Raw genomic sequence first — 23734 nt, 5'->3', positions numbered from 1 at the left:
GGTATAACTCATTCCTTTAATGTTTATAATTTTAGATCTATGCAATTAATTTATTTATACATGTTAGATGATCCCAGGGTTGATTAAGATTGAAAATCTATATATTTAGATCAGATTAAAATTTTAAAGTCTGCTTCCACTGTGGTTAGTGTAACCATATCGATCTATGCATATGAATCAACCTGCTTTCTCACAACAATTTTCTTTTTTTTTCAATGTTTAAAGCATGAGTGTTGTTATTGTCTATATATATATATATATTTAATGTTATTGAAGTTTATTCTAATTTATCAATTTGTAATAAAATTATGTTGTGATATTTTTGTTTCCCATGGGTATTTATCATCTTTATATTATTGTAAATGGCTTCTATTATTTCATGGAAGGTTTCATGATTCGTCATTTTAAATTTGGAAAGGATGAGGATTATAAGAGCTCTTGAATGAAGACACTTCGTAAATATGAAATTGGTTTAGAAAGGTTAGCTTTTGTAAGTTTGAACTTTGAACTTTGTGATGCCTATTTTAAGTACTTAATCTTAAATCCTTTTATTTATTAGTAATAATATGTGATCTTGAGTGTAGATGCAAGAGTATGGTAGAGAATCGAATCATATAGAGTTGTTCAGCCACACTCATATGCTGAAGGGAAAGACAGAATATGTCGATGCCAAGTCAAACAAAGTTATTGTGAGTCATGAATGTGGTTTATTTTAATATGCTACTTAAAAATTTATATATTTAGTGTACTTACAAGAGTCTTATGCATCAGCTATTTTAGTTAAGTATGGTGATGATATCTTATTGTAGCCTTCTTTTGACACTAATGCATAGGTGAAAGCAACTGAAGGCTCTAATAGAGGTCAATTATATAGCTTTGGATCCACGATAAAAGTAAAGTCTATACTTGGAGGTCCTTCCTCATCCCACTCCTGTATGCAGCCAGATAGCTCCTCATTCCAGCCTAATTGGACACAAGCAATTTGAGGAGTTGCTCAACAAATGGATGGAGCGTTTGCCAACAAAGACTGTTGAGATAGAGGCATCAGTTGCAGTTTGATGATGGCCCAAATTCTTCGTTCGTTTAAAGCTTGGGCACATTCAAGGGGTATGGAGATACCACCTTCAAGCCAATTTTCACCTCCCCCTTTCGATGGCAATGATCCTCCAACTACTAATTGATTAAACATTTGATATTTTAGATATATATAATGTACTTTTATAAGTATATGAAGAATTTTTATTGTATGATATTTCATATGTTTTAATGCACTTGATGTTAAACTTTAGATCTTGAATATATAATTGGTTGAATATTAAGAGATGAATCTCTATATTTTGTTTCGTTAAATTTGATATTCATTTTAGGTTTGTATATTTCTCAATATTAACATGTAAATCTTGGTATTTGTATATTTTTGATGGGTTTCTGATGGATTTTTCATCTACAAATTTTGTGATGGATTATCGATCAGTGAATGAAAAAAATTCAAATATAATAATAATATATTTCTGACATATATTTTGTCAAAAATTTTTTTGATGGAAAATCTGTCAGTATGAGTACCAAATCGTAAAAAATTTTCTGATGGATAATTCATCAAAAATTTTTGACAGATAATCTGTCAGAAAATTCTGTCATAATTATATTTTCTGACGAAAAAAATAACATTTGTTGAAGAATATGAGAAGTATATTTCTGATAGATTATCCATCATAAATCTGTCAAAAAATTTTCTAACGGACATGATCTATCAGAAAAAAAATTACTGACATGATTTTTTTTTATCGATCAAAATCCGTCAAAAAATCTGTCAGAAACACATTTTTTGATTGATTTTATGGATTTTCTAATGGAATTGTCCATCAATGAAACCCTTATTTCTAGTAATGTGATTTACTTAATAAGAAATACTATGGAGCAGTGCTGCCTTATCTACAGAATTACTTGACTACCATAATTATAACATAATATACTATGATGGCTCATCCATCCATGTAACTGAGCCCAACTAGTTTGTGATCAACATTTAGTTGACTTCAGTTATGACTCAGCACTCATGAATCATTCCAACCTCCTACAAATTGTGTCAATCTCCTCCTACTGCATTGTAATGGTACTCAAGGTGTTAACAAGTTGGCTTTATAGAATTATTCTTTATTTTTGCTAGTTGTATGATATTGCTTATTGGTTTTGCATACGATCGTTTCCATCAATTTTAGGATGGTAGGCCCAAATTAGGGAATTTTAGTTTTATGCTTGACTATATCTTGAGAACACAGTATTTTATGTAATAAATGCCGGATTCTCTTTTTTCCCTACCTATGCATGGGATTGTTATTAATTAGAACATATTTATAGGTGTCCATTTTCTTATTCAAAACACATGAATTTCACAACAATGGTCCATCAAATCAATTTGCCACTATTATTGCATATAGAACTTTATCAAGCTCATGCATATGGCATGATCAACATTTATGAATGATGTCAACCTATATACTGGACTTGCTGATGCATGTCTGTTATTCCAAGAATTGATTTTGATAATTACAAACTATTTGAAGAGACTACTAATGTATTTTTTATCTTTGGAGAATATTTTTATGATGTTTCAGATAGTCCAAAAGATTGAATTTGAAAAGCTTCATCAAGTATGCCAAAGTTGAAGTTTCTGCAAGTTGGAGAAATTTGAAAGCCTTCTGAGAGTGTCTAATTGATTTGAATCTATTTGAGAGTATTTGAAAGTATTCTGGTAAGTTTCAAATCTTAAATGTATGAAAAATTAGGTTACAACAAAATGGAGCGACCCATCTGGGTCATCCCTTTTCATTAAGTAGCCGGCACGCACTATTTTGACTTATGGCATACAGTGGGACGACCCACCTGGGATGACCCCAGAGATCCTGAGATCAAAACAGAAAGTCTGATTTTCGGACTGGCCAAATGAGACATCCCATGAGACTTTTCAGTCACAGTGGGATGACTCATATGGGATGACCTATTCTGGACGAGTTTGCAACGGTTAGTTTTTAGTCTATTTTTGGTGTATTTAATATGCATTAAACACTCTTCAATGGCTCTAAACTAACTTTAAGATATTCTCAAGGGTAAATGGTGACTATAAATGCTCTCTTGAAATGAAAAATCAGAAGTTGAAGCAAGCATTCAAGTTCAAATCCAAAAAAAGATCTATCAGCCCTAAAGAGAGAAATAGAAGCATTTAATCACTTCACTAACCACTCTCCAGCAGCAATCAAGTGTGAAATTCATTGAGGGTGTTACGCAAAAAAAAATTTTTCTTAAGTATTGTATTTCTATTGCATTTATTGTGTTCATTTAAGAAAATTTTATGCTAAAATTTTTGTACCCTATTTTTTCTCATATTGTATTTTGAGTTTTGGAGGGTTCCAAAACTCAGATAGGTTGATCCGAACCTGAAATTGGAGTATTGAGGGTTGGCTTATATCTAAAAAATGAGTATTCTTGCTTGGATAGCAAGGGTCAAAGGTGTCCGACGTAGTGTAATTTTTGAAATTCATTTAGTAGATTGAATTTCTAAGTAGGGAGTTGGAGAGTAAATGTAGGTGCAAGGTTGGCACCGAACCACTATAAATTCTTTGTATTTGTTATGCTTGCCTCTCTTTACTTGTTCCTTGTGCCTTATACTTGTATTTCTATCTTTTGTGTTTGAATTCATTTTTATTGAAAATCAACCCACTCCACTCCAATACTTTAGCATATTGCTTTAGTGCACTAACCTTTAAAATTTTAAAAAGACCCAATTCACCCCTCCTCTTGGGCTCTATATCTGGGCAATAGTGTCATAGCACACCAAAATTAACCCTACTCACTACAATGTAGATAGGGTGAGTCGGGATCTTATCCACGGAGATCTTAGTCGATTGTTTCGAAAATACAAAAAAAAAAAGAATAATAGATTCAAGAAACTAAGAAAGAAGTATGAAAATTGTAATAAAATTATTTTTTATTAATCAAATAAAGAAGTATACATAAAGAAAAAGAAATAAAATTATGATACAAGATAACTAAACCAAGTTGATCTTCTCACTGCGCTTGATGGTGGATGTGTCTCCTTGAATCCTTCGTCTTCCTCCATGCAAACAGTGGCAGGATGACTAGAAGGTATGATCTAAGAACTCCAAAGAAGAAAGGTAGATGGAAGTGGGTATGTAGAAGAGAAAGAGTAGCGACACTATGATTAAGATCTCTCCTAGATTTGATGAAAGGCGTGCTAGGGTTAGGACCTCCCCTAGACTTATGGAGAAGAAACAAGGAGAGATGGGGGCAACAACTTAGAGAGAAACTTAGGCGTTGGCTTCATTAGAGAAGATGAAGGCCTTGGGATTCTATTTATAGAGTGGGGAGGCTAGGATTTCATGAAAAGAGAGGTGAGAGCATGAATAAGGACCCTTGGATCTTTATGAAGAGTGATCTTTTAATCTAAGCCTTTGAGATTTAAGTCGTATTTACACTTGATTTCATTTATCTTCTAATCTGGATCCTTGATTGGAGAGGCTGCTTCTTGACCCTTGATCTTTAAGTCACGTTCGTACTAAAATGAAAGCTGGTTGCCTGGTTCGCTCAAATCTGATCCAATTTAAGTCCATTTTAAATTATATGAACCCAAACTCTCCATCACCTACAAAATAGACTAGAGAGCATCAAATTTCAATAAAATAACATCAATTATTATAATATTTAGTATCTCTAATGGTTTAAATTAAATTTTTATCACACCTCCCAACTTGAATTTTTACTCATCCTCGAATAAAATAGATACATTAGCATTGTTCACCAAATTATCCTTGAATCAAAAGTTATCCTAGATATTCCTAACTATAGTGGATATTCGGCTAGACCATTAAAGAGGTACTTCATTGAATTATCAATTCGATCCAATTAGTAGTTGAGTATTAGCCATAAAAATTTTTAGAGATCTTTTTTCATCGACTCTCCACTCTTCTCTTTAAATCCTCTAACTTAATATGAGTTTGGTGTAGTTTATTTTCTTTATTCTTTCTCTTATTTTTTTTCTTTTTTTTAAAAAAAAATATTTATATGTATAGTCGGTGCAATGTCGTAACCCTTTAAGCTTTCTAATTGACTCTTGTAGCGAGCTTTAGACTAATGACTCTCAAATCAGTTGGCTTTAGGATATTAGATGTAAAACACCCCTCAGACTTCTGACTCAAGTCAAAAAGACTACAAGTTAAAACTGACTATACAAGAGGTTTATTCACATTCTCACCTTTTGACATGAACAACAATGCTTACTCAGACGAAGGAGCCTGATTACTTAGTGAGAAATGCTAAAAACTCTTTTTTTTTCATCAATGATTAAGGTGAACTTTTTACATACTTTGACATTTTCATCCATACCCGCATGAAGTAGATTATTCATTGAGGTAGGTAGAAAGAGGGTTCTAGAATCACTCCAAAATTTAGTCTAATCTAAATTCTACCATTAATTGGATGTCCTTAATATTTTCTTTCTTGATATCTCTAAAATTATCTAGACCGTTAATCACTCATTGATTAGGATGCCTAGTTAACTTCAAATCGAGATAAAATCTAAATACACAAAACTAATTATTTGTGACCATACTCGAGGACTTAATTAAATTAATTATTCTCTCTCTAACTTAATTTTCATTGTCCCTAATGGAGGAAAAGGAAAAAAAAATGCAAAAGGAGAGATACCACCTAGTTTGCTGTTGTTTGCAGGTTCTTTCATATTTTTCAAGAGTCTTTGTCAGATGTTGATGATGTTCTCTCCTCAACTTAGTTAGTCATTCTTATTAGATTCCTACAAAATAAAAAAAATCTAGATAACTAAAAAAATTAAAATATTGGGTTGCCTTCCAACAAATGCTAAGTTTAAGGTCTTCAGCCAGACTAAGTTAAAATTCAATTGTAGACTAGATTCTGCAATTCAATTGAGTCAACTTGTTCGCCATCTCTGATTTCATCCACATAATATTTCAATCGTTGGCCATTTACTTTGAAGGTATTTCTCTGTTTAAGATCTTTGATTTCAATTGCTCCATGAGGGAATACCTGAGTTATGACATATGGTCCATCCCTACGTGAATGAAATATTTCAGGGAATAGTCACAACCTTGAATTATAAAGCCACACTTTTTGATTAGGTTCAAATATTTTTCATGAAATATATTTATCATGATAAGCCTTAGTTCGAGCCTTATAAATTTATGAATTCTCATATGTTTCATTACGTAGCTCTTCTAATTCATTCAATTGTAGTCTCCTATTACAACCTGCATTTTTCATATCGAAATTGAATTACTTTATAGCCCAAAATATGCGGTGTTCTAGTTCTACCGATAGATGATAGATTTTTTCAAAAATAAATCGATAGGGAGACATTCCTATCAGGGTCTTGTATGCAGTACGGTAGGCCCATAATACATCATCTAATCGTCCCGACCAATCTTTTCAATCAGGCCTAACCGTCTTCTCGAGAATTTGTTTGATCTCTCTATTGGAGACTTCTACTTGGCCACTAGTTTGGGGGTGGTATGGTGTGGCAACTTTGTGAGTGATTTCATATTTCTTCATTAAACTTTTAAAGTGCCTATTCGTGAAGTGTGCACCTTCGTCATTAATAATGGCTCTTGGGCAACCAAATTGACTTAAGATGTTCTGTTGGATAAATTTGATTACCATCTTGTGATCATTCATTCTAATTGTCATAGCCTCAACCCATTTAGATAGATAATCTACCATAACTAAAATATATTCATATCCATAGGATGGAGGAAAAGAGTCGATAAAATCGATTTCCCAAATATCAAAAACTTTCACGATCAAAATGGGGGATAGTGGCATCATATTTTTTTTAAAAATATTTTCTATCTGCTGACAGCGCAAGCACTCAAGATAAAATTTATGTGCATCCTTAAACAATGTCGGCCAGTAAAATCTACTTTGTAACACTTTCGCGGTCGTTCTCTTCGTACTGAAATATCCTCTGCATGCATGAGAGTGATAAAAGGTAAGTATACTTTGATACTCATTCTCAGAGACATAGCGTTGAATCACTTGATCAGGACAATGTTTAAATAATTCAAATTCCTCCCAATAATAATGTTTGACCTATGAGAAGAATCGATTCTTCTCTTATTTTGTCCAATGGAGAGGAACTTGCCCTATTGTCAAATAGTTAATGATGTGGACAAACTATGAGATTAGATGAGAGAAGGTTGCAAAAAGTTGTTCGTCAAAAAAATTCTCCTTGACATCATCTGTACCCATCGTATGATCAATTAAGATTCTAGAAATATGATCAGCGATCATATTTTTGGAACCTTTTTTATCTCAAATTTTTAGGTCAAATTTTTGAAGCAGAAGGATCCATCTGATCAATCATGATTTAATATCTTTCTTTGAGAGCAAATATTTTAGAGCCGCATAATCAGAATACACTAGAACCTTAGACCCTAATAGATATGAATGAAATTTATCAAGGGCGAATACCACCGCTAGTAGCTCTTTTTCTGTCGTGGTATAGTTTAATTGGGCATTGGATAGAGTTTTGCTAGTATAATAGATCATATGTGGCTTCTTGTTGATTCTTTGACTTAAGATGGTCCCTATTGCGAAATCAGAAGCATCACACATAATTTCAAATGGGAAGGATCAATCAGGAGATTTTTTTATGGATGCTGTTGTTAGAACTATTCGTAATATGTGGAAGATAAATTGGACTATTTTGCAGGTGATGGGGAGTTTGGTAACGGCATCAAAATTTGATGCATGTCGTAACACACCAAAAATAATCCTACTCACTACTATGTAGATAGGGTGAGCCAAGATCGTATCTACAAAGATTTTAGTCGATTGTTTCAAAAACACAAAAAAAAAAGAATAATAGATTCAAGAAATTAAGAAATAAATATGAAAATTATAATAAAATTATTTTTTATTAATCAAATAAAGAAACATACATAAAGAAAAAGAAATAAAATTATGATACAAGACAACTAAACTAAGTTGATCTTCTCACTGCGCTCGATGGTGGATGTATCTCCTTGAATTCTTTATCTTCCTTCATGCAAACAGGGGTAGAATAACTGGAAGGCTTGTAGACATTCTTCATTAAAGACAAACGGCATATCCTTGACTAGTAGATTGCACAAGGGTCTCGATATCTTGCTAAAATCTTTGATGAAGCGTCTGTAAAATCCAGCATAATCTAAGAAGGATTATATTTGTCGAACTAAAGTGGGGGGTAGTAGTTTTGAAATGACTTCGATTTTAGTTTTGTCTACCTCAATCTCCCTTTCAGAAATAATATGTCCCAATACGATTCCTTCTCGAACCATAAAATGACTCTTTTTCCAACTTAAAACCAAATTTATCTCTGTACAGTGCTTAAGGACTTTGGAGAAATTATGAAGACGATCCTCAAAAGTGGTTCCAAATACAAAAAAATTATCCATGAATACTTCGAGATATTTATCCACTATATCTGAAAAAATAGCCAAGATACACCGTTGAAATATAGCGAGTGCATTACAGAGCCCGAACGGCATACGTTGAAAAATAAAAGTGCCATAGGGGCAAGTGAAGGTGGTTTTCTCTTAGTCATCTGAGAATATAGATATCTGATTGTACCCTAAATAATCATCTAAAAAATAAAAAAAAATATTGACCCGCAAGCCGTTCTAGAATTTGGTCGACGAAGGATAATGAAAAATGATCCTTCCTGATAATAGCGTTTAGTTTTCTATAGTTAATGCATACTCGCCAGCTAGATAGTGTGCAAGTGGAAAATAATTCACCTTCTTCATTCTCCACCACAGTAATACCTGATTTCTTAGGTACTACATGGGTATGGCTGACCCATTTACTGTCGGATATGGGGTAGATGATTCCAGCATCTAATCATTTTACGGTCTCTTTCTTCACTACTTTTCACATGTTCAGGTTTAATCTCCTCTACATATCTCGATGAGATTTGACATCTGCCTCGTAATGAATGTGGTGCATACAGATGGAGGGGCAATTCTTTTTAGATAGACAATGGACCGGCCGATAGCCTCTTTATTTTTCTTTAAAATACCAACCAATTGCACTTCCTGATCCGGAGTCAAGTCTGATGCAATGATCACCAGAAGGGTGTCATTAGGTCCTAAGAATGCATACTTGAGTGTGGTCGGAAGTGGCTTTAATTCTAGTGCAGGTGGTGATTCTAATGATGGGACTGTGGCTGTATTGGCTAATGCGGGCAATGGCTCGTACTTGATTGTCCAAGGAGAAGTAGTTTCAACATTTGATGTATCAACTAGAATGTTTACTTCTTCGCTACCTCTCTCCATATCATAATCATCCACTCCAAACTGCATCAAGTGGGTGTCTCGAGAATCATATACAAAAATCATTGATATTGCTTCCTCTATGATGTCCTCGAATATATCTATCTTAAAGCAACTATCAGTTGATGGTCCTTGGGATGCACTGAACACATTCAGTCTCAATTTCTTATTTTCAAATGATGCGTCCATGACTCCTGTTCTACAATTGATGCACGCATTTGCCATAGCTAGGAAGGGTCTGCCTAAGATAATAAAAATTTATCTTGGATTGCCACTCAGTTTCATATCAAGGACTAGAAAATCAACTAAAAAATAGAACTCATCTACTTTGACTAAAATATCCTCGATTATCCCATGTGGTATCTTAATTGATCTATCAGCTAATTATAAAGTGACCGACATTGGTTTCAGTTCTCCAAATCAAAAAGTTCATAAACCGAGTTAGGTAAAAGGTTCACACTGGCCCCTAGGTCCAGGAGAGCTTGTTCGATATGAAAGTCTCCTATAATATAAGAAATGGTAGGGGTACCTGGATCTTTAAGCTTTGGAGGGGTAGCATGCTAGAATACAAAGCTAGCTTGTTCGGTGATGCATATTTTCTTTGAAACTTGTGATCGAGATTTATGTTTCTAGGTGCACAATTTTTTCAAAAATTTTACGTAAGTTGGGACATGTTTGATTGCGTCTAGAAGGGAGAGATTAATTTGAACTTGCTTAAATAATTTCAACATCTCGTCAAGTCTTCCTTCCTTCTTATCTACAGGAGTAGGGGCTTTTAGGGAACTCGAAAATGGAGCTTTAGACAAGTAAAGTGATTCTGATGCAGTTGGTCCATTCTCTACTTTTGGATCCACTTTGTTCTTGGGTGATTTGGACTTGATCAGAGGTCTAGGGTTGGTCTTATTGGTTTTACTCGTGTGTTTCATGACCTTCTCAGTTTTGAAAGTCATGATTGATTTAGCATGTTCAGAAAAGATTTTTGGAGCATTAGAGCTCTCAATCATAAATTACCCTCTCGGATTGCTCTCAGATTGGCTAAGTAATTGTTCTCCTTCCCTCTTACTGACTATGGTTGCTAGTTGACCTATTTGGGTCTCTAGCTTAGCAATGGATTGTATGTGAGAGTTAAGGGTCTGGATGTTGACTTCTAATCGTTCTAGCACTTTTAGAACCTTCTCCTCAAAAGCTGAGCTGTGACTAGTGATAGACGGTTGAGGAGCATTTTGGAACTGGTGGTATGGTCCATACCTATATGTCAGGTCCTCATAGTTGGATCTAGGTATAGCAGGGCCAACCACTGGTTGTGGTCTCCCGAAAAAATTTGGGTGGTTTCTCCAACCAGGGTTATAAGTATTCGAATATGAATTATTTTCTGATCTATGAGCTTGTTGGGTTTAAGCTTGCTGGATCTGCTCATGTACAAACTCAAAAAATTGAAGTGCAGTTGGACATTCACTAACAAAATAGGTCGGGCTTGCACATAGTGCACAAACAACTTGGACTGGATTAGGTAGAATCAGAGAGTGTCTAGTATTCAGAAGACGGTCTAATTTTGGGACAACTCATTTACCTTACTGTAGATATCCATAATGTTTCCAATCTAATAAATTTTACCTCTTTTCTGTTGAGACATGGGTTGTTCTCTAGAGGTGACAGACATGTGATGCAGGGAGTTCTCAATAAGTGTTTCAAAGAGCTGCCAAGCCTCATCCTCACTCTTTAGTATGAATGTCTCACCACACGATGCATCGATCATTTATCGGTGTTTCCCTGATAGACCATCGTAGAAACACTGAACAAGTTGCCATTTGGGGACAGCATGGTGGGGGCATTTATGAATAAGGTTTCTTTCCCATGTCTCATGAAAAAGTTCACCATCCAATTAGAAAAAACTAGTGATGGCTTTTCTAATTGAATTTATTTTTTCAATCGAAAAGTATTTCTTGAGGAACTCTCTTTGAAGATGGTCCCAAGTTGAAATGGTTATGAAATCAAGAAAATTTAACCAATGCTTGGCTTTGTCCTTAAGTAAAAAAGGGAATAGTTTCAACCTGAGGACATCATCAAAGAAGTTTTGAATTTTTACTGTAGAGCATATCTCAAGAAATTTATCCAAGTATTTGTACGGATCCTCATTCGTCAGTCCATAGAATGATGGTAGCATTTGAATAATGTTGGATTTGATTTCGTATTGTGCCGCCTCCACGGGAGGAGGCTGGATATATGATAAGTAGGTGTAAGATGAGGGAGTAAAATACTCTCTTAATTGTCCCTGTTTTGGATCCATGATTTTGATTTGGTTTGTTCGAATCATTCTTTCTAGCTCTAGGTCTAATGGGTGTAAATCAGATTATAATGATTGGCATCCTAGCATGCACCCAAAGATCTCACTGAGTGTTAATTTTAGTATTTTTTTTTGAAAAAAAAGATGAGAAAAGAAGAAAGGGGAGAGAAAAGAGTTCTAAAGAAGAGAACCTAAGGAGTTCTAAGGCTAAGAAGAGAGAAAAGAATTAATTAGGTTTGATTGTTTTTAGTTAACAATCATGTGGTTCAATCAATCCTGACTATAGGTTACCCTAGATCTAGACAGTTCCAACTATCAAGATCACCTTCAAGTACTTCAAGTAGCAGACTAGCTGCTCAACTGGCTAGGTAAGTGTAAGGTTGGTGGGGATCCTCCAGTTGCTTTCCTTAGATACCAACTGCGTTGGCCAGGTAAATGAACGAAACCAATTAATGAACCATCTTCCTTCGGGACGTAATCTCTAAACCACTTTCCTAGACACCAGTTAAACTGACTAACCTGAATCTAATCCAACTTTTAGGGTTCCTTTTCCTATTGAGCTCGAGGATCCTTAGGGGTCAACGTCTAATCGATTTTAAATTAAAGGTTTAGATCAATGCAATTGCAAGATGGTGATTTATGGGCCAAGGAAGGACGATGAAATCTTCACCTTATGTTGATTAGATTTTTGCCCTTAAGATTTTTTTATGAAAATATACAATGCAAAAAAAAAAAGATGTCCAAACATGTTAAGTAGCTTTTAAGATTTAATTAGTTTATTTATATTAGTCAAGTGTCATGTGGTGTCTTTGTATTCTTTTTATATTATGTTATTTTTAAGCAAAAAAGAATAAGAGGTAAGTTTTAAATTAGGTTAATTAGGTATAAGAAGATCTAGTGAATCTAACTAAATGAAAAGTAAATAATGCTAAGATTAAAAGGCAAATAGATAACCTACAAATAAAGCAATAAATCAATCTATTTTTAGGATAATAAATTATTCTAAGTTATAGAAAGCAGTAAATCACTAAGTTATAGAAAGCAAAAAAAAAAATTATGCATCTAAATAAAGAAATCTAGATATAAAGTAGTAAAACTACCATATACGAAGAGCAATATGAGGCAGAAATTTAAAAAAAGGAAGACTAAATATAAGGTAATTAAGTAATTTAAGTAAATTAACTAATAATAAAAAGTGAATTACTAATAAGCAAAGTAAAGTATGAAAAGCAAGGTGCAAAAGAAAGAAATAATTAATTAGAAATATAAAGCAGTAAAGCATATAAGGCTGTCAAGCAATCTAAATTAAGAAATAAAAATTTAGAAAGCAGTAAAATATTTTTTTTTATTTTACAGATTTTTTTTGATTTTTTTTTCAAAACAATCACGTCAAGATTTTCAGCAATGGTGCCAAAATTTTATGTGTATCGTAGCACACCAAAATTAACGCTACTCACTACTATGTAGATAGGATGAGTCAGGATCATATCCACAGAGATCTTAGTCGATTGTTTCGAAAATACAAAAAAAAAAGAATAATAGGTTCAAGAAATTAAGAAAAAAATATGAAAATTGTAATAAAATTACTTTTCATTAATCAAATAGAGAAGCATACATAAAAAAAATTGTGATACAAGACAACTAAATCAAGTTAATCTTCTCGCTGCGCTCGATGGTGGATGTATCTCCTTGAATCCTTCGTCTTCCTTCATATAGACAGCAGTAGGATGGCTAGAAGGCTTGGTCTAGAAACTCCAAGGAAGAAAGGTAGATGGGAGCGGGTATATAGAAGAGAAAGAGTAGCGTCACTAGGATTAGAATCTCTTCTAAATTTGATGGAAGGCGTGCTAGAGTTAGGACCTCCCATAGACTTATAGAGAAGAAAGAAAGAGAGATGGGGGCAACAACTTAGAGAGAAACTTAGGCATTGGCTTCATTGGAGAAGATGGAGGCCTTGGGGTTCTATTTATAGAGTGGAGAGGCTAGGATTTCATGAAAAGAGAGGTGGGAGCGTGAATAAGGACCCTTGGATCTTTATGAAGAGTGATCTTTTAATCTGAGCTTTTAAGATTTAAGTTATGTTGACACTTGGTTTCATTTATCTTCTAATCTAAGCTCCTAATTGGAGAGGCTACTTCTTGACCCTTGATCTTTAAGTCGCGTTTGCACTGGAATGGAAGCTGGTTGCCTGATTCTCAAATCTGATCCAATTTAAGTCCAATTTGAATCGTATGAACCCAAACTCCCCATCACCTGCAAAATAATTCAGAGAGCATCAAATTTTAATAAAATAATATTAATTATTATAATATTTAATATCTCTAGCAGTTTAAATTAAATATTCATTAGTTGCCTTTTTTTATATGCATCTAATGATATATTCACATTTAATTTACATCAACATAAAAAACAAAAATGGCATATAAATGTATATGGTATCAACGCTTGAACCTTGGGCGCCCTTAATGTTGAAATAGAATGCATGAATCCTTAGGCTACCTTCATGTTGAAACAAGATGTGTGGACCCTTGGGTGCCTTAGGTGTTGAAACCACAGGTACCTCTTGTTTTGAAAGGGCCAACTTACCTACAAAAGCATAGCTAGCATAGGCTTCCAACGTATCAAGATAGTGTCTCAAAATTTTGTAATCAATCCTTAAAAGACACTGCCTTTATGGGTGAGATTAGATCATTGGCCAAGCTTTTGCTCCATGATGCCTGTTATTCTAACGTGTAAGTTGGGATCAAAGGAGGTCAACTCAAAGAGGTTTCAACTGACCATCGCTCAATGGAACCTCCTCGGATTCATCAGAAGAATGGTTCTTTTGTTGCTTCAGTCTTATGTTCGGTGTATCAAGGCCCAAAGAGTACATGGTACTCGCTCCTCTTCCTCCTCACAAATGCCTATTAGAGAGATTGATGAGGGAACAATTAGCTTGGAATGGCATAGATCTCCCATCTAGCAATCCAAGAGGTACCCCACGCGGATTGTCCTAAACAAAGTTACGATTAAGGAGAGAGGCGGTCAAGAATGCAGTAGGTGTCATTGATCTTGCCATGGGGCTTTTTGAGACGAATGCCCTCCTGAGTATCTTGTACTTCTCTCAATATAGATGGAGTTGCCATTCTTGCTAAATGTAAGTCATGTCAAGGAGAAAGAGGGGCCAACTAATTGGAGTCTGGCTGATGCTCGATGAACAGTGCCACTTAACAAGAGACTAGGCGATGCTCTATAAAAATGATGGATTGTGGTCTTTTTTTTCATTTTGCTTTGAACGGTGACTCGATTCAAATTGCAAATATATATTGATCAATAGTTTGAATTACGTGTTCACTAAAACTATAGATTTTATGTAGAGCAATAATATTGAGTTTATTCTTTTTTTTTTTACCATTTAATTTCCCCTTTCTCACCCTCTCCTATCCATTTCATTTGTCCCCTTTCTCACCCTCTCCTATCCATTTCATTTGTTTTGTTCCCTTTGTTCTTTTTTTGTTGTCTAGTATATTGGATTATTTTCATTCTAATAATGTATAAATTATTACTAAAATTTATAAAAATCATCATGTGGATCTTTGGTTGATAATTTCAAAATAAATAATGATATGGCTCTCCTATCACATCCTCCAATAAACGAAAAAGTGTCTTGAGATATGGCTTTTTAATGGAATGCCGCATCAAAGCACACCTCCCTTCAAGCCAACCCCCTCCCTAGCTAATCGGATCTACCCTAGCGATTTTTCTTATTAATATTTTCTCCCTAATTTGCAGATAGGATAAGCATTGTATTAGCACTATTTGCAGCATACATGTCTTTGTCAAATTTGCAAAGTGATATATGAAGAACTTTTCCAAGCCAAACACAAATAATTCAGTTTATACTCGATGCTCATTTAGAAAATTAACCACAGATTTTGTATTGGTCTTGATACCTAGATCAAGTCATGAATATTTGAAAGGGTTGAATGCCAATTTGTCAAAATTGCAAGTTGTATTGTTTTTTATAGCCATGCCATCAGGATTTAGCTCCATAATTAAGGCAATCTTGGGTAGATTTGGTGCACATGGCTTGATTAAATCTAGATGTGTGGCTAACATTGATTAAATCTTAGGTTAGATTGCATTGAATATGACAACTATAAGAAGATATATGAAAAAAAATTCATGTTGCCGATGTCTAAACCTGATGCAAATTTTTTATTTACTTGGTAACAAGTCATATCTTAATACTATGCTTTTATTTTCTGTTAGAGCCAATTTTGTTGAGGGTACACTAACATTTGAGGAAAAAAAAAATCTATTTTAAATTATGATGTTTGGTATGAAAAATGGATGAGAGATGATAAAATAAATAATGAATCCTATATTTATTTTTCTCAGAAAAAACATAAAACAAATACCACCAAAAGACTTCTAACTCTTCAAATCAGCCCATAAGTGACCACTTAATATCAGTTGAAAGCAAGGATCATATTAGGCTTATACCTGCATTGAAACCATTTCAAACACGCAATTAAGGCTTCAAGACGACAATGTGCGGTGTAATCTAGTGCTGCCATTTCAGGATGTCAGTGCAATCAAAGCCATTTCAAACACTCTTATGGTAAAGTGCTGCCAGAGAGTCTTGAGAACAGATGAGCATAGAAATAGCCATGGGCCTTCACACCCCCATCTCCTCGTTCTCTTATGACACTCTACAACTCATTCCTCTCTCTTCCCCTGTTTTCCCCACTGGCGGCACAAACTACCATCCCGCTATACTATAATCCATTTGCTGTTATCAGATCTCAAACATTTTTAGCTTCTGTCAACCTCCAAGCAACAGATCAGCAATTAGCTTCGGAGCTGATTTTTCTTCACACCATGTTCAACGATTGATGTATCAATCAAGTTGATCTGAGCCAAATGATGCTGTAAATTCCAGCAGCCTTTAAATCTGAAAAAAAAGGCTTACAACATTTCTGTATGTCAATCTACTCGACATCTTAAAAGGAAGCACCAAATTAGGTAAAGCTAAATTACAGCACATAATTGATCTTTAACTACCAAAAGCATCATAGTCGGAATAGCTAATAACAAAATTTTAACTTCATAATAAAGAAGAATCCTTGCGCTCTAACCGAAGCATCACAAAATTAATTGAGTCACTGCACCAGGAAAAAGAAACCAGACCCACCCAAGGAAACCAGAAAGGATTCATCATCCTAGATAACTATATCAACGAAAACCCTGTCAGGTATTGGTTGCTCTTGTGTAGATCTGCTGACTGGCATGTGCTGATACCATCCTGATGGAACCCCTGGCCATTAAATCCTTGATAGCTCTTCTGGCCAATGATCCATTGATCTGGAAAGAACAAAAAGAATCTTAGAATAATGCTGTTTCCTTATTGAATAAGAGTCTGCGACAGGGAATCACATTAGTAAAAGAATCAGTATAAAATTTCCACTAGTCAAAATAAAAATTAATGATACAATAAGGTGAACTTTTTATTTCTTTGCAATGAATGCTATGTGGTGTTGGTGGTACAATAAACAACAGGATGTGAATATAAGCTGGGTGAATAATAACAGTAAGGTGCGACTTAATGACATCGAAGCGCAAAATAGATTCACTTACCATGTTTGAGTTATGGAGAATTTGTAGGAACAATGATAATGGATATGATAAAAGATTATAAATTGAAACCAACAGCAACATACGACACCTAAAAGACAACAATGATCTAATCTTCATGGTCCCAGGACAAGATTTACACAAAAAATGATTGAAAATTTAGCACAAACAACAGAAGCTTGCCAGTTTCATGAGAAGTGTATGAAATCAGGCATTCAAACACCATACTAGCATGCTACATGATACAAAAAAAATACCTGACCATACACATTATAGGTTGGAAAGGAGATATGAAATACAATACACATAATTGAGAACAGAAGAGAGAAAAGGAACACCAAGTACACAATCAGATAATAGAAGAGAGAGCTCTCGTGAAATCAGGTTATACTGAAAAATTGATGAAGGGATCCAGTTATTCGTAACAAGACTTCAGAAGAGTAAGGCCACATAATTAGAGAATGGAACATAGTAACAAATTTAGAGTACATAATAAAAAATAGTATGGATGAGAAAAGGTTCGAAGAAGGAGAGAGGAGAAGAGGAAGAAAGAGGGAGGATTGTAAGCCTAGTAGCCAAAATTGGGAGCAAGCGTGAGAGTTAGAATGGTTGCAGGTACATGGAAATGATATTCTTAAAACACTTCTGATAAAGAAGCACAAAGGAAGCAGGTGAGCGTTTGAGTTTTCAAGGTGTTTTGAAGTAGGTACCTTACCCTAGATGGAGGCTTCATGTTGCCACACGATTAAGAAATAAGGAAGTGTTTTGAAAAAACTGAATGTGACCAGACAAGAAAATCATAACGGTGCTCTTAATATGATCACAAGAACAGAAACAATAAAACCTGCAACCCTCAACCAGATTCCAAAAAGGAGGATGTTACTTTGTTTAAGTATTTCTATCTTATGTTCCATTTAAGTTAAAAAAAAAAAAAACAGAATCAAAGCTATGAAAGCATAGACTTCCATGTGAAAATTCTCTGTTTTTCAAAACTTTATATTAACTGCACAAGTAAGAATATAGCCCCATAACCTACCTTTCTGATATAGATTAATAGTGACTCACTTTGTTTTCCACATTTTTCTAAAACATTAAGGCAATAATTTATTAAAAAACAATTTTGTTGCACATTAGCAAAACACTTAAGCCAGAAACTAACCATTCATTTGCCAACACTAGAAAACTACTTCTGCACTCACATTTATTTATTACCCTCCCAAGAGCCCAACCACAATATTCTGTCACCTCTTGACCCTATCCATCTCATGACAAACAAGAATCCTCCAATCAACCTACTCCAATTACACATATCAGATAGCAAACAATGATGGAGGTGAAGCCAAGCAGGCACAAAGTGAATTCAAAGGGGAAGGAACACAACTCCTTACAAGAAGCAGATAGACATTGCTCGAGACAGGAAAGAAGAAATTCCTTGCAAATTTTTACATAATGTGGGAAGTTTGCCTAAATGTGACGTATACGTCATTATGTCAAGAATGACTGGTACGTTTGATGGAACTTATAGGCATCGATGCAAAATTTCAGGTAATTAAACCACTTGTTTATATTAGTAAGGATCAAACAAATCTCATAAACTCGTTCGGTGCTTTCTGAAAAATCCATAAGGGGCAGCAATCATGACGGCATAGATCCAGTGATTGGGATCATTGGTAAACTAGTTGGCAGGGTCAACATGATTAGCGCACATCAAACATTGCCAAGCTCAGATGGGTCACACATGCTTAAAATTAGAGGCCATGTCAACAAACAAAGAGAATTTTTCATATGTTGTTGGTCCTATCTTACCTGCACTAGTATCCATATCAAACATATTTTCACCCTGATAACATCTACCACATCATTGTAAAAAAGAAGTCAACTAGATGTTCCCATGACACATTTATATCAATAGGAAACACATGAAAATAGCATCATATACCAATCTCTCCTAGACTTCAAAGTAATGAACACCAAAAAGCACACTTCACATACAGGAGCTATGTAAGCTTATGCTGAAACCAGCAATGAGAAGCTTCATTTTACATGTAATAATAAAAGCCAATAAAAAAAAATGATACCCCCAAGACTTGTCTCAAGCAAACCAGCAAAAAAAAAAAAAGGAACGGCCCTTAAGGATAATGCCCATCTTCAATATGAAAAATAGGCATTCCCAAATAATGCAGAAGCTCCATCAATCAAAAATCATAAAATTAGAGGAAAGAATATCTTGCAAATGCTTAAGTAGTTACTCCTCGACTACAAGACAAAATGGGTAACAGAAATAAGCCCTCCATATAGCTACAATATTTACCATGTCGTAAGCATAAAAACCAAAATTTAATGAAACAATGAAATCTCACAAAGTATACAGACAAAATAGTTATTTTACTTTTCCACCTATAAGTTGATAACAGATATCAGGTAACCGATCCAAGAATCCACAGAAAGCAAACAAATATAGGCGATTCAGCCTCACAGGAAATAAATTAATTAGTGAATACAACAAGCATCTAACAGGGAATGGAAGAAAGAAAAAAGGAAGTCGAATGGGACAGATACCCTTAATCTCTCGGACAACACCGAGGGAGTGATCTGCTTGTACTTGGGAACCTCGGAGAGCATCTTATCATAGGTCGCCTGATCGAAGAGAACCGCATTGTTCACCTTCTCCTTCTGCTTTCCCTTGCTCCATTTCTGCGACCAAAACCCTAACAAATCTTTAGATCCAGACACAAAACCCGATCTTTAATCTAGCATAAATCCCAAAAAAAAATAATTATCTTCACGAACAAGGTCCCAAAAACCGATCGACGACAACATAAATCATCAACAAACGAAGCCTAAATGGATGGAGATTACCTTTTTCTTCTGCTTTCCTCCGCCGGACTTGGCGGGCTTCGAGGACGGCGGCGGGGCCTTGTCCTTCTTCGGCGCCTGCGAACGACAGAACAGAAAAGAGATCAAGCGAAAGGGAAATCAAAAGAAGAAGATTAAAAAAGACGCCGTTGGAGTAGCGATCTGTAAATTACCATCTCTCGCAGTAAGTAGTTCTACTAGGGTTTCGGGATTCGAAGCCTCGGGAGGAAGGGAAGCCGCCGCGTCCGGAAGAGAACTTGAGCCAAGAGCAATTTAGAACGTTGATATAGTCTCGGAAGTTAGCGTTAGGGTTTTGCCGGTGCTCCGCTAACTCTTGCGCAGCTGGATTGGGTTACGGATGAAGAACAAAAAATCTGGGCCGTCCAATCGATCGACTTCCATAAGCTGTTAAATAAAAAAATAACGACAATAACAATGCGCATACATCTGTTTTTGTTTTTTTGCATTAGATTTGTTGCGTTATTGGTTGCCTCGTACGATATTTCCCTAGCTTTGTCTCCGTACTAAAACTCAAAATATGAGATAAGGAGATCAGAAGAAGCCACGATGAAAAAAAATATAGCAATCCAATACGGTAAGTCTTCAAAAAAATTATAAAATAAATCAAAAAAATTATAAAATAAATCAAAGAATCAGATAAAAATTTTTTAATTTTTGATTCTTCGATGCTCAAATCAATTCAAATCTCCAGAACAAAAGATGAAAAAAGTAAAATAGAAAGCAGAAAAATTGGTGAGGAATTCGAAAATTTGGACTGGATGAGAACTAGAGTTCTTATTGGAGAACTGGCAAAATTTCCATCGATAGAGTCTCACTCTAATATGAGCCCAGAATCTGGAAGTCATAACTTATATAGAGGATCTCTTGGCCTTTTATTTATAGATGGGCTGATGAGACCGTTAGAGAATTTGTTAGACCGTTGGAGGAGTTTATTAGGCCATTAGAGGCCAGTTGTATATAAGCTAGAGCATAGCTATATATATTAGCTGGAAGTGAGGTCATATTTAGTTGTATATGCTAGCTGGAAATGAGTTGTAGTATGGCTGTATGTGAGATCGTGGCCAGCTTTCACAGAATGGTTGTGGCTATTTAATGTAATAGTTGACCTCGGTAAAATATCGAAGTGAGATCAAGTATCATATGAGACTTTGGATGTTTCGAATATATGCAATACTTTGCTTCAGGTCGATATTCATATGAGTTGAGATGAGTCAGATCAATATTTATATGAGCTGAGATGAGTCAGGATGGCATTCAGCTTTTTGATGAGCTCAGCCTTCGGTTCAGATTGGCTTTCTTATGAGCTCAGCCTCTAGTTCAAGTCGGCTTTATGTGAATTTAGCCTCCAATTCAGGTCGACTTTCTTATGAGCTCAGCTTCTAATTCAGATCGACTTTATATGAGCTCAACCTCCAATTCAGATTGGCTTTCTTATAAACTGAGATCCCCCATAACACTTACCCCCCACTTCTGAGTCCTAAAAATTTATTTTGGATGAAAAAAGTAACCCAAAAAATAAGTTTTCAGCTTGTTCGAGGTGGCAAATTTATATCATTTAGTTTTTAAAGTGTACTACTTGTAACCTTGAGTATATCGGAAGATATCCTCAATCTGAAGATCAGTATTTAATAGAACTTCAAAATAACCTCGATCTGAAGATCAATAATAGAATTTCAAGATAACTTCGATCTGAAGATCAATAATAGAATTTCAAGATAACTTTGATCCGGAGATCAATAATAGAATTTCAAGATAACTTCGATCTGAAGATCTGTATTTGATAGAATATCAAAATAAGTTCGACTTTGAGGTCGGTATTTATATGAGCTGAAAGATGATATCGATCCGTAGATCGATATTTGGGAGATCTTATCTTTGTTTGTGCCTCTCGAAGCTCTACCAATCTGAAGATTGGATTTGGAGAGATTTTATCTCCATTTGTGTCCTTTTAGGCTCTACCAATCCGGAGATTAGATTTTCATAAATTAGAAGATAATATGCAAGAATAAGCTCATTGGAGTATTTTTCATTGATAATACTTTTGAAGATTTTCTAAATTTTAAGTATGGGAGATCGATATTTTGCAGGATAGCCTCAATCCTGAAGTCGGTATTTTGTAGAGCTAAAAAGATAACCTCAATCGGGAGGTCGGTATTTATATAAGCTGAAATATAACCTCAATCTTGTGGTCGGTATCTGATAGAAATCCAAGATAACCTCGATCCATAGGTCGGTATTTTCAAGATAACCTCGATCTTGATGTCAATATTTATATGAGCTGAAAGATAATTTCGATCCTGAGATCGATATTTATATGAACTAAAAGATAACCTCGACCCTAAGGTTAGTATTTTCAAGATAACCTCAATCTTGAGGTCGGTATTTATATGAGCTGAAAGATAATTTCGATCCTAAGATCGGTATTTATATGAGCTAAAAAATAACCTCGATCCGTAGATCGGTATTTGGGAGATCTTATCTCCATTTATGCCTCTCAGGATTTTATCAATCCGGAGATTAGATTTGGAGAGATCTTATCTCCATTTGTGCCTCTCAAGGCTCTACCAATTCGAAGATTGGAATTAAGGAGATCTTATCTCCATTTGTGCCTCTCAGAGCTCTACCAATTCAGATATTAGATTTGGAGAGATCTTATTTTCATTTGTACCTCTCAAGGCTCTACCAATTCGGAGATTGGATTTGGAGAGATCTTATCTCCATCTGTACCTCTAGAGGCTCTACCAATCCGGAGATTGAATTTTTATTGAAGTCTAATCTGGAGATTGGGTGTCTTACCTCTTGATGAGCCTTTCTATTGAGGTCGTCTTTTTCATGAGCTCAGCTTTCATCCTTCTAATAAGGTTGGCTTTTTGATAAGCTAGGCTTCTTGATGAGCTAGGGTTCTAATGAGGTCGGTTTTTTGATAAGCTAGACTTCTTGATGAGGTCGGTTTTTTGATGAGCTAGATTTTCTGATGAGCCACTATTGACCTTTCTGTTGAGGTTGGCTTTTTCATGAGCTCAACCTTCACCCTTCTAATGAGGTCGATTTTTTGATGAGCTAGACTTCCTGATGAGCCGTTGTTGACCTTTCTGTTAAGGTCGATTTTTTCATGAACTTAGCCTTCATCCTTCTAATTAGGTCGGCTTTTTGATGACATGGATTTTGGATTATCTTTACCTCAGCTTAATCTTCACCTTATCTTTGGGCTTGATATTCACCATAGTTTTGTTTAATTTTTATTTCAACTCATGTGTTCAAGAATCTATTATCCTGCAAGGAAGGAATAGAGTAGTAGATGGGGTTTGAACATCTATTACCATGGAGATTGTTGGTGCAAAAATCCGCTTGCACCGGAGAAGCTGGAGTCGAGGAAGTCGCGGTCGCCGTCGGGACCTGCAAGGAAAGTCTAAACCGGAGGTGGGGTTGCTCCGGCAAGACCCTCCGACGCTCAAGTCAGTTCTCTGCCTCAATAAGAATGGAGTGTTCGAACGGAGAATTTAGCAGAGTTTTAGGTAAAAACTAGAGCTTATAGAATAATGTATCTGGGGCCCCCCTTTTATAGGCGGAGGGGCAGTAGCCTGATAGCGATATC

General features: G+C 35.2%; 1 protein-coding gene across 1 annotated transcript; it reads right to left on the bottom strand.

The window, feature by feature from the left end:
• Positions 1-16712: 16712 nt before the first annotated feature.
• On the bottom strand, positions 16713-20431 carry LOC105049038 (small ribosomal subunit protein eS25). Its single transcript, XM_010928572.4, has 4 exons — positions 20292-20431; positions 20122-20196; positions 19822-19956; positions 16713-16992 (listed from the first exon to the last, which is right to left on the bottom strand). Exons 1-4 carry the CDS (start codon positions 20292-20294, stop codon positions 16879-16881), a joined length of 327 nt encoding a protein of 108 aa, XP_010926874.1. The 5' UTR covers positions 20295-20431; the 3' UTR covers positions 16713-16878.
• Positions 20432-23734: the final 3303 nt, after the last annotated feature.

This window comes from Elaeis guineensis, chromosome 7 (assembly GCF_000442705.2).
Source record: "Elaeis guineensis isolate ETL-2024a chromosome 7, EG11, whole genome shotgun sequence".
Taxonomy (NCBI): domain Eukaryota; kingdom Viridiplantae; phylum Streptophyta; class Magnoliopsida; order Arecales; family Arecaceae; genus Elaeis; species Elaeis guineensis.
This window is presented reverse-complemented; position numbering and strand designations above follow the sequence as displayed.